The following is a 12,825-nucleotide window of genomic DNA, read 5'->3' as shown; positions in this document are numbered from 1 at the left end:
TCTGAAATGATCCCTCTAGCACTGAGATGCAGTGCCTTAGACTGCTGCGCTCCTCGTGATTCAATAGAAAGTCTAGTTTGCAACTGTTGGACTAATGATTACACCCTAGATCAGCTAGATGCAGGCAAGAGTGTGCAAGGCGGTATTGAATGTGTCACACAACATTTTCTCTCGACCTGTCGCTGTTACATTGAAGTGGGTGAATGGAATATGAATGACAGTCATCCGATATGTTGTAATAGAAATAAGGCCAGGCTCATGAAAAAAAGGTACCGACCGTCACTGATTTCCAGAGCTGTGACAGAGCGAGCAGAATAGTCGCGGGAGCACATTTCAAATGCAAATTGAGTGTCACAATAAAATATGAAAAATAATCTCCTGACACAGAGAAGCCTGGTTTCCAGAGAAACCCGAGGAAACCGAGAACCGCCTGGCGCCTCCCCCCTCTGAGCTGATGGGAGTCAGCAGCATGCTGGTGCGGTAGATCTCTGGCCTGCTATCTGAATACAAAGATACAGGATTAGAAGTTGTTGAGTGCAGTTGGCAAAACAGGAGCCCTGATTATAATGTAGGGAGCTACGTCGCACCATGAAATATATAACAGGACAAGGCAAGGGGAAGAATTGCCCAGTGAATCATTCAGTCCTGCCTGGAACGGGACTGGCGGCTGCTGGAAGGGGGATGCTACATACATCAGATGGCAGGCTGTTGCTCAGATGTGGAGCGTGCCCCGATGGAGGGTGGAGGGGGAAAGTGGAGGGAGCAGAGAGTGCAAGGGGAGGGAGAGGTAAGGAGCAGTTGGGCAGGTGAGTATTACATTTTAGGAATTTGGCAGACACTCTTATCCAGAGCGACATACAGGTGAAGGGGCAAACGGCTAGGGTCAGAGGATGATAAATCCTGAAATAGGGCAGTGGGTAGGCTATTTCCTGCCATGCCCTGGAGTGTAAAACATCCAACGATTAAGGATGACATTGTGAGTGTATCTGAGCATGAAGGGGTTAAATAGAACACTTGCACCTCCGGGGGGTAAAGCTGCCCCTCTGATTCACCATGTTCCTGCCTTGGCCTGTCACAGATCCAACATGGCAGCTCAGCCTAATAGATTCCGCTCTCTGATAACGCCGGGCCTTTCTCTGCTCTGTCCACACCCAGGCTTGTCGTGAGAGGGATAATCACTTATCATTAGGTCTATAGAATATAGACTCACTGGTCTCTTTTAGAATGTGGGTTCTGTCTCTCTCTTCCCCCCTCTCTCTCTCTCTGCCTCTTTATTTTTCTGACTATCTCTCTCTCTCTCCTTACAGTTTAGCTCTGCATCCGGAGCGTGTGCTGGTAGCCACGGGACAGGTGGGCAAGGAGCCTTACATCTGTGTGTGGGATTCCTACACCGTACAGACCGTGTCCATCCTCAAGGACACGCACACACACGGAATCGCCTGCCTGGCCTTTGACCTCGATGGACAGGTACAGTTATGAGACAACACTTCCTTATGCGTATCCGTGCTGTGTGCTCATACAAAATACGGAAATCTACTTTGCTAGATTTCCGTATTATTGTACTACTTCAAGTGACAGATGTAGGGGAAAAGACTCAGGATAATTGCAGATGTTTAGATTAACATGAATAGTTCAGTAAGAAATGAATATAGCAGCTACATGACTGTTAGCGCCTCCTCTGCTCTGGCATGGCAGTGGCGCTCCTGCTCGGCTCGCCCACTGGGTTGCGTTTCAAAATGACACATCTGTGATTACTCCAGTGGTTTTAGCAGGAAGGCTATACAGAGACAGAGAGAGTGGGAGAGAGAGGTTTAACGTTAAGAGTCAGCTGGAATCTCTTTCGTCCACTGACTCACAGAGTTTGGCAGCACGTTGTGATGTTAAGGTGAGCATCACAAACAGTACAGGGGCCAGAGCTTTGATGACTGGAGTAGCAATGTACTACAGTAGAAGAGTGTATAGTTACTTATGGTGTTGTTTTCTCTGTGCAAACTATTGCTAATGTATTTCAGCTCTTTATGCCATATTTAACATTCTGCACCCCCCACCCCCCACCCATTGCATTTTCATATATGTTACTTACAGTATAGGAGGAACTAGTATAATTTGCATTAGGCATTATTGATAGGTGTTATAACAACTTCCTGTATACTCCTTCCACTGAAATGTTAGCTTGTTGCCAACTCTCCACAGAGGAATACTTTTCAGGGTTTATTTACCGTCGTTTGCTGTCTAGTATTTGTCTGAGTTTCAAAAATCTATATTTCATGGATCAAGCACTCAGTTGTATCTTGGTGAGCCCCTCTGAGTCTCCCATAGGGCCCCTCAGAGCAGTTCTACCTCCACTGTTTACAGAGCTACACCATGGAAATTAGTCCATGCATTTTCCTGGTTGGATAGAGTCGTCTGGGGATTGAGATAGGATGTGACAGTCTAAAACTATAACAGGCTCTGGCTCTGAATGCCTCTGTGTTCTCTGGGTCTCCTGATCTCTCTTTGTCCTCTCTATGGATCTGGTCATGTCATCATTGTCTGGACTGTGTTATGTTCCCAAGTGGTTCAGCGGTCTAAGACATTGCATCTCAATGCAAGAGGTGTCATTATAGTCCCTGGTTCAATTCCAGGCCTTATCACATCCAGCCGTGATTGGGAGTTCCATAGAGCGGCGCACAATTGGCCCAGCGTCGTCTGTGTTTGGCTGGGGTAGGCCGTCATTGTAAATAAGAATTTGTTCTCAACTGACTTGCCTAGTTAAGTAAAGGTTAAAAAAAAAATTGCCCCTTCCAGATGACAGTGAAGAAACTTCTGAGGACAGTTGGCATTGGTAAAAGCACTTATTTCTCATCTAATGCAAATAAAAAGTTCCACATTTACATTTTAAGGATTTGTTTCAAAATGGTCTCTATGGGTTCAGTGATTAATCACAGTAGGAATATACACTGAGTTTACAAAACATTAGGGACCACCTTCCTAATATTCAGTTGCACCCCCTTTTGCCCTCAGAACAGCCTCAATTCATCAGGTTATGGACTCTACAAGGTGTCGAAAGCGTTCCACAGGGATGCTGGACCATGTTGACGCCAATGCTTCCCACAGTTGTGTCAAGTTGGCTGGATGTCCTTTGAGTGGTGGACCATTCTTGATACACACAGGAAACTGTTGAGAGTGAAATCCCCATCAGCATTGCAGTTCTTGACACACTCAAACCATTGCGCCTGACACCCACAATCATACCGCGTTCAAAGGCACTTAAATATTTTGTCTTGCCCATGCACCCTCTGAATAGCACACACACACAATCCATGTCTCAAGGATTATAAATCTTTCTTTAACCTGTCTCCTCCCCTTCATCTACACTAATTGAAGTGGATTTAACAAGTGACATCAATAAGGGACCATAGCTTTCAAAAGGATTCACCTGGTCAGTCTAGGTTAATCCTAGATGTGCGGCCCTCCAGGACCTATATACCAGGCGATGTCAGGGGAAGGCCCTAAAAATTGTCAAAAAGACTCCAGCCACCCTAGTCATAGACTGTTCTGTCTGCTACCGCACGGCAGCCGGTACCGGAGTGCCAAGTCTAGGTCCAAAAGGCTTCTTAACAGCTTCTACCCCTAAGCCATGAGACTCCTGAACAGCTAATCAAATGGCTACCCAGTCTATTTGCATACTCTCTGGTTATTATCTATGCATAGTCACTTTAACTCTACCTACATGTACATATTACATAAATTAGCTCGACTAACCTGTGCCCCCGCACATTGACTCTGTACCAGTACCCCCTGTATATAGCCCGCTATGGTTAATTTACTGCTGCTCTTTAACTATTTGTTATTTTATTTTGTACTTAACACGTATTTTTCTTAAAACTGCATTGTTGGTTAAGGGCTTGTAAGTAAGCATTTCACTGTAAAGTCTACACCTGTTGTATTCGGCGTATGTGACAAATACAATTTGATTTGATGTCATGGAAAGAGCAGGTGTTCCTAATTTTTTGTATACTCAGTGTATAAAAGCCTCTTTCATTTGTCAATCTGTAAACCCTTTGAGCTAAACCATGAAGACCAAGCAATAAACCCTTTGAGCTACCCCACGAAGACCAAGCAATAAACCCTTTGAGCTACCCCATGAAGACCAAGCAATAAACCCTTTGAGCTACCCCACGAAGACCAAGCAATAAACCCTTTGAGCTACCCCACGAAGACCAAGCAATAAACCCTTTTGAGCCTACCCCCGTCCAAGACCAAGCTGTAAACCCTTTGACTACCCCGCCAAGACCAAGCTGTAAACCCTTTGAGCTACCCCGCCAAGACCAAGCAGTAAACCCTTGAGGTACCCCGCCAAGACCAAGCAATAAACCTTTGAGCTACCCACGAAGACCAAGCAATAAACCCTTTGAGCTACCCACGAAGACCAAGCAATAAACCCTTTGAGCTACCCCACGAAGATCAAGCAATAAACCCTTTGAGCTACCCCGCCAAGACCAAGCTGTAAACCCTTTGAGCTACCCCACGAAGACCAAGCTGTAAACCCTTTGAGCTACCCCGCCAAGACCAAGCTGTAAACCCCTGATAAGGGCCGTAACGCATTTTTACTTTCAACAATAAAGAAGCAGTTTTATCAACATTCCACTGTCCTACAATATTTACTGAACTTCCTCTTCACTGGAGAGCGCGTTAGTGTTCACTCCCCTTTGCACCTCACCTGTTAGAACATGCTTTGCTGTATTGCGGAGTAGCCTACCATAATATATTATATATATACTCTGAAGAGAGCACAGCTCTGTGATCGTGTCATCGTTGCACCATGCAAAAAGATTGCCTCTAGGTCAAACCGTTAGAAAGTTATGACTCATATTATCGGAGCTACCGTTAGAAAAAAAAGATATCAACTTTGTAAACTATTTTGCGGGCCGTAAACTACTCGTGGGCTGTGCGGCCAACCATTTATTTGATAACAAACAGAAGTAAGATCCCTGCTGTATCCACAATGCTTAAACAGCCCTTCTGAATCATTTGTCAATTGCTTCATGCTATCACGACTCAGCCAATCTACCACCGCTCTCATCTTTGTCAGGATCCATCTGAGCGTTCAGATGCAGACACAGGAGGCGCCTGGTTCGGTTCTCAGAATATTTATTATATCAAATGGGGCAGGCAAAATTGCAGGTCGAGGGCAGGCAGAGGTTCGTAGTCCAAGGCAGAGTCAAAAAAAAGAACAGAACGTCAGGCAGGCTCAGGGTCAGGGCAGGCAGAAAGGTCGTAACCGGGAAGACTAGAAAACAAGACCTAGAGAAATGAAGAAACACGCTGGTAAGACCTGACAAAACAAGACAAACTGGCGACAGACATACAGAAAACGCAGGTATAAATACACAGGATAATGGGGAAAATAGGAGCCACTTGGTGGGGGGTGGAGACAAACACAAGACAGGTGAAACAGATTAGGGTGTAACACATGCAAACGTTTTGATCCAGATAATCTCACCCTTCTTTGCTGAATGAATACTCACAGTTTCACAATGTTTCATCATGGGGTGAAGATTTACCCTTCATTAAAATACAGTATTCTCAAACACTTCTCATCCCCTCACGTGGATTTGCCCAAACGTTGATTCAATGGCAGATCAAAGTTTCCTCCCACCACCAAACAGAGCAAGGTGCAGCAGAGTAGAGATGGATTTCCATAAGCATCCCCTCTCCTGCTGCTGCTGCCTACTCACTGGGCTATAGGAGCCCCTTCCAGCAGAATCATACTTTTACTGTATACAGCCAATGTTATATTTTCTTTTATTGTAGTCATGAGTCCTATGAGTGTCAAGTAAAATAGTGTTGTTTAGAGTAGGCTGTGGTCTGTACCATACATTCTGTTTTATAAAATGCTTTTTCCTTTGCAGTGTTTGGTCTCAGTGGGTCTGGACTCCAAAAACACAATCTGTGTGTGGGACTGGAGGAGGGGCAAGGTGCTGGCAGCAGCTCCTGGCCACACTGACAGGGTAACTATACAACACCATCCTCCCCTCTCTGTCTCAGGCACCAAGCCCGGATCGATCTCCTCAATTACTGTAGTTAGAAATGCAGCCAGGATGGAGCAGGAAGGAGGATGAGCCCAAAGGAGACGCACATAAACAAGTTAGGCCTGATTGATCATTAGCATTCCCGACAATGGCTGAGGAGACACTAAGCTAATGAAAAGAAATGTTCAAAAGATTAAATGTATGCAGCTGTCTTTTTATTCAACCAAAACCCGCAAAGACACATACCTACACACACTAACACACCTGAAGTGTTTGTGTTAGATCTTGTACAATGATGCTAATTGAAGATGACAGTTAAACTTGAAAGTTAAACTTACTATGTGATCTTTTCCACAGATATTTGACATATCGTGGGACTTGTACCAGCCAAGCAAGCTTGTTAGCTGTGGTGTCAAACATATCAAGGTACTGTTTAAATTAAGTTCATACCTTACAAAACGAGCTTACTGAAGGCCCTCAAGCTATCAAAGTGTGTTAGAATCTAGAATATGTTGGATGTTTAGCACGCACAGATATGGTGTCCATCGTAGACTATTCTTCTTTTGAAAAGGTATGATGTCTTGTGTCTGATTACCATAATATTTCAGAAAGTTCTGTAGAGAATTTAACGGTAATGCGCTCCTTTTCTCTTGGCCTTCTTTGCTGTATCGCAGTGATAATATCAAAGCCTTACAAGAGATATACAGTACAGGTAAATAGTTTGGACACAGCTACTCATTAAGGGGTTTTTCTTTATTTTTACTATTTTCCACATTGTAAAATAATGGTGAAGACATCAAAACTATGAAATAACACATATGGAATCATGTAGTTAACAAAAAAGTGTTATTTTATATTTAAGACTCTTCAAAGTAGCTACCCTTTGCCTTGATGACAGCTTTGCACACTCTTGGCATTCTCTCAACTAGCTTCATGAGGTAGTTGCCTGGAATACATTATAACTAACAGGTGCGCCTTCTTAAACGTTCATTTGTGGAATTTCTTTCATTCTTAATGTGTTAGAGCCAATCAGTTGTGTTGTGACAAAGTAGGGGTGGTATACAGAAGATAGCCCTATTTGGTTTAAGACCATGTCCATATTATGGCAAAAACAGCTCAAATAAGCAAAGAGAAATGACAGTCCATCAATACTTTAAGACATAAAGGTCAGTCAACGCGGAAAATTTCAAGAACTTTTAAAGTTTCTTCAAGTGCAGTTGCACAAACAAACAAGCGCTATTATGAAACTGGCTCTCATGAGAACCGCCACAGGAAAGGAAGACCCAGAGTTACCTCTGTTGCAGAGGATTACTTCATTAGAGTTACCAGCCTCAGCAATTGCAGCCCAAATAAATGCTTCACAGAGTTCAAGTAACAGACACATCTTAACATAAACTGTTCAGAGGAGACCGCGTGAATCATGCCTTCATGGTGGAATTGCTGCAAAGAAACCACTACTAAAGGACACCAATAATAAGAAGAGACTTGCTTGGGCCAAGAAACACGAGCAATGGACATTAGATCGGTGGAAATCTGTGCTTTGGTCTGATGAGCCAAATTTGAGATTTTTGTTCCAGACGCTGTGTCTTTGTGAGACGCAGAGTACATGAACGGATGATCTCTGCATGTGTGGTTCCCACGTGAAGCATGGAAGCATGGACACTGTCAGTGATTTATTTAGAATTCAAGGCACACTTAATAACCAGCATTGTTACCACACAATGCTGCAGCAATACGCCATCCCATCTGGTTTGCGCTTAGTGGGACTATCATTTGTTTTTCAACAGGACAATGACCTAACACACCTCCAGGCTGTGTTAGGGATATTTGACCAAGAAGGAGAGTGATGGAGTGCTGCATCAGATGACCTGGCCTCCACAATCACCCAACCTCAACCCAATTGAAATGGTTTGGGATGAGTTGAACCACAGAGTGAAGGAAAAGCAACCAATAAGTGCTCAGCATATGTGGGAACTCATTCAAGACTGTTGGAAAATAATTCCTCATGAAGCTGGTTGAGAGAATGCCAAGAGTGTGCAAACGTGCCATCGAGGCAAAGGGTGACTACTTTGCAGTATCTAAAATATAAAATATTTTTACATTTGTATAACACTTTTCTGGTGACTACATGATTCCATATGTGTTATTTCATAGTTTTGATGTCTTCACTATTATTCTACAATGTAGAAAATAGTAAAAATAAAGAAAAAATCTTAAATGAGGTCAGTTGAAGTCAGAGGTTTACATACACTTAGGTTGGAGACATTAAAACCTGTTTTTCAACCACTCCACAATTTCTTGTTAACAAACTATAATTTTGGCAAGTTGGTTAGGACATCTACTTTGTGCACGACACAAGTAATTTTTCCAACAATTGTTTACAGACAGATTATTTCACTTATAATTCACTGTATCACAATTCCAGTGGGTCAGAAGTTTACATACATTAAGTTGACTGTACCTTTTAAACAGCTTGGAAAATTCCAGAAAATGATGTCATGGCTTTAGAAGTTTCGGATAGGCTAATTGACATCATTTGAGTCAATTGGAGGTGTACCTGTGGATGTATTTCAAGGCCTACCTTCAAACTCAGTGCCTCTTTGCTTGACATGGGAAAATCAAAAGAAATCAGCCAAGACCTTGTAGACCTCCACAAGTCTGGTTCATCCTTGGGAGCAAAACTGGTGCACTTCCCAAAATAGATTGCATCATGAGGATGGAAAATGTTGTGGATATATTGAAGCAACATCTCAAGACATCAGTCAGGAAGTTAAAGCTTGGTCACAAATGGGTCTTCCAAATGGACAATGACCACAAGCATACTTCCAAAGTTGTGTCAAAATGGCTTAAGGACAACAAAGTCAAGGTATTGGAGTGGCCGTCACAAAGCCCTGATCTCAATCCTATAGAAAATTTGGGCAGAACTGAAAAAGCATGTACGTGCAAGGAGGCCTACAAACTTGACTCAGTTACAGCTCTATCAGGAGGAATGGGCCAAAATTCACCCAACTTATTTTGCGGAAGGCTACCCGAAACGTTTGACCCAAGTTAAACAATTTAAAGGCAATGCTATCAAATACTAATTGAGTGTATGTAAACTTCTGACCCACTGGGAATGTGTTGAAAGAAATAGAAGCTGAAATAAATAAATCTCTCTACTATTATTCTGACATTTCACATTCTTAAAATAGTGGTGATTCTAACTGACCTAAGACAGGAAATTGTTACTAGGATTATATGTCAGGAATTGTGATAAACTGAGTTTAAATGTATTTGGCTGAGTTGTATGTAAACTTCCGACTTCAACTCTAGGTGTGTCCAAACTTTTGACTGGTACTGTATGTAAAAAAATGTTTTTACTGGAGTGATGGAGGTAGATATGTATAGGGGTAAGGTGACTAGGCATCAGGATATAAGATAAAGAGAGTAAGCTTGTAAGTGAGTGGGTGTGTAGAGTCAGTATAAATGTATGTGCATGTTATGTGTGAGTGAGAAGATGATGGATGGAGTGAGTGTGTGTGTGGGGGGCCTACTAGAGCCATGTAAGTGTGCACAAAAAAAGGCCAATGAGGATACAAGGTTAACTCGGTCCGTGTAGCTATGTCGTTAGCTATTTATGACTCTTATTGCTTGGGAATAGAAACTGTTCAAGAAACTGTTGGTGCCAGACATGATGCACCGGTACCGCTTGCCGTGCGGAAGCAGAAATAATAGTCTGTGGCTTGGGTGGTTGGAGTCATTAACGATTTTCAGGGCCTTCCTACCACACCTCCTGATATAGATGTCCTGGATGTTGTTTGCAGAGGAGGAAAAATTTAGTATTTTAAAGGAGAATTCAGCAGTGTCTCTTTTACTCGGCTGTGTGGACATACCCTTTCAGTAGCTAGGTTTCCATCCAATTGGCGAGATTTTCATGTGAATATAAAAAGATCTGCATAAAGATAATATGTGCATTTTCCCACTAGTGGTGTGTTTCCACCAAAGAGACTTGTTGTGGATAAAAATCAGTGCGTGATGATGTAGTGAACACAAAATGTAGCTTTTCGCTTAAGTTTTCATGTTCTGAATAAAAATGTAATGTTCAAAGTGTTTCCATCTCATTTTCAACTCTACCGATACTTTTGTCAGAAAAGCTGTTGCGTTAAATAGCAAATGTGCATACTCTGGACTTGGCACGTGCGTTCTAGCCAACAGCTGGTAGATACAGTGCAGGTATAGTCTGTGCGGGTAGGCTAGTTTACATGATAAGGTCAAACGGTAGTCAAACATCGGTCACCAGAATAAGACCCTCGATATTTATTGGAATGGAGCATCAAACTCATCACCATGCACTTTCAGCACCCTGTGAAGTTCATCATAACTTATTTCATGTAGCCTAATAAACTGCATGCTTTTCTGAGTAGTAGTGGGAGGACCACACACCATATCATCGCGTGACTCCAATTTTACTTCGATATGATGGTTATTATATTGACATTTGGGCATAAAGGCGTTGTCATGACTGTCCTGTGAGGATCAAAATGGGTCAGATCAGCTTGGCAATGGATGACAGTAACCAGACCATCTCTCACCCACAGAGGGGAGGGGAGGACGGAGCTGGTGGTGGTTGACAGCTCACACCCTGTCATAAATTAAAGGAGAGGAGATTCAGAGAACAACCCTCTCCATATTAACACAGCAATGTTCCTTTGTCTCCAGAGACGTTTTCCGCCAAAACTCTTAACACGTTCTAAAGCGAATACTGGAAAAATATTCCTAACAGAGAATGTGGGGAATGGTCAGAGGCGAGCTAAAGAATAATGTTTTCATATGGGTTGTTATTTTGTGATGTCATTAAAAGTGTTATAAGGGAAATACTGTAACTTGAAAAGTATATACACTACATGTACGAAGTGTTGTATATGAAATATAAAAAGTATGAAAGTATGTTTGTTAAGATTGGAATGTGATTTTAGGAGCCATGAGATAATTTGTCTCCTATAAATTGTGCATAGTAAGTAGCCATGCTCTGAGTGAGGTCAAAGAGCGTGTCAGCCTGACTGAACCATCCCTTTCGACCAGAGTGCATAAAAGGATTGGCAAATAAATACATTCACATTTAGACCAGGGGGGTAGGGGGACCCCTTTTGGGGCAATCAGAGCCTTACAAGCTTCCCGCGAAAAGGCCCAACACCCTTCCTAAGATGGCCTGGTTCCGACAGAGAAATGTCGAACGAAGGCATTCACGTGTAAATACATTAATGATTTCTTACTCCAAACGGGCGGAGGTTCGTGTGCAAAATATATAATTACTGTGACAGTAGTTCCTAAAATGTATCAACGATAAGTGTCTCTTTCTCTCTCTCCTTCCCTCTTCGTCTTCTTTGTAACAAGCCGCCATATGTTGTGTCAGTCCGCTAGGGACCTTTTTAATGTATTAAGTGTGTATGTTTATCTTGTGTTATCATTTAGTTAGCTAAGGAATCAATAATTAAACCAATTTCTGTAGTACTGAATAATGAGTAAGGCTGGGTTTTTTGCAGATATAGGAGGTTAAGACTGTTCAGAATGATGATATGATAAGAGGCTATGATTAATATGTTGACTGTTTTATGGATGTGATAGGTAAAGACCTTTTTAGAGTTTAATTCGTGAGATGGTAACTCTTTAAACAACCGCTCTCGTGGTGCCCCAAATTCCTACTGAGTTAATTGTTACATTATTAATTTAATTGGGTAACAATTAAACATAGTTAGTTGATTCAATAAATAACAGTCATCAGATTAATGAAAGTAAAGTCACGACAATGTTTCCACCGCCATTTCTTGCATTATTAATTTTACCAGCACTAAAAGATCCCACCATGTTGAACGAACAAATGATTGGTCGAGATTTATAAAATTGTACTGAAACTTCTTGTTTCCATTACACCTGTCGTGATAAAAAAAAACGATATATCTTTACTCTCATAAAAACTGTCAATGAAAACGTGGTTAGCGTTCCTGCTGCACTCAATCCTGTTTAAAGACTACTTTTTTTTCTACTTTTTTCATCAAGGAGATCTTTTATAAAAAAGCACCCATATCTCTGCAAGGCCTTGGTGCTCTTTATTAGATTCATGGTGTTCCACTTGAATGGTCATTAAACACTATACCACAGAGGATGTTTATTCCCCAAATGGAATTTACACCAAATTGTTGTCTTTAGATAAGTATCATATTACAGGGATCTTCTGCTTTCATGATATCTTCTCCATTTAATTGAGTGAGCTTCTGTGTGTGATTGTGTGTTTATCATTGAAATATGCATTTGTCTACCTCATCTGTAATGTGAAGGTGCTCCCACCCCCATCCCTCATGATAATATACCCCTCTCCCACAACCCTGCGCCAGAACCCCTATGCAGCAAAGCAATCCTCTCTCTCTAAGTCTCTCTCTTTGTCTGTCTCCCGCTCTATCTCCTGATGCCAAGGCAATCCAGCAATCATCCCACATAATTCCCAAGCCTTTACCCTGCGGACCGTGTGACATCTGCTCTGCAGCCCTGTGCTCACTCAGCGATTATAGCACTCAATGCATCCAGGAGATTTAGCCCCAATAATCCCCTCACTACAGTCCCAGGAAAACATAGTTTCTGGGACTACTTCTGCCGCTTCCACCTCAACACAAAAGACAAGAGGGAAGCAAGAGGATCCACCATTAGCTAAAATCATTTTGCGATCAGTAGGTCATTTGATATGGCTTTGACTGTGATCTTGCTTGGCAGCCCTGTGCCTGGGACTTGCAGACACGCACACGTCTGGTTGAAAGATGATTAGTTTGCCTCTATAGCT

At 42.3% G+C, this 12,825-nt stretch overlaps 1 protein-coding gene across 1 annotated transcript in view; it reads left to right on the top strand.

The window, feature by feature from the left end:
- LOC111968724 (echinoderm microtubule-associated protein-like 5) overlaps positions 1-12,825 on the top strand; it is a 62,106-nt gene that overhangs the window by 14,170 nt on the left and 35,111 nt on the right. The window contains exons 2-4 of the mRNA XM_070445183.1: positions 1,308-1,467; positions 5,895-5,993; positions 6,372-6,440. Coding sequence (XP_070301284.1) covers positions 1,308-1,467; positions 5,895-5,993; positions 6,372-6,440 — 328 coding nt within the window. The remainder of the gene's footprint in view (positions 1-1,307; positions 1,468-5,894; positions 5,994-6,371; positions 6,441-12,825) is intronic.

Source organism: Salvelinus sp. IW2-2015, linkage group LG9 (assembly GCF_002910315.2).
Source record: "Salvelinus sp. IW2-2015 linkage group LG9, ASM291031v2, whole genome shotgun sequence".
Lineage (NCBI taxonomy): Eukaryota > Metazoa > Chordata > Actinopteri > Salmoniformes > Salmonidae > Salvelinus > Salvelinus sp. IW2-2015.
Note: the sequence above shows the minus strand (reverse complement) of the source record. Positions and strands in the feature narration are given on the sequence as shown.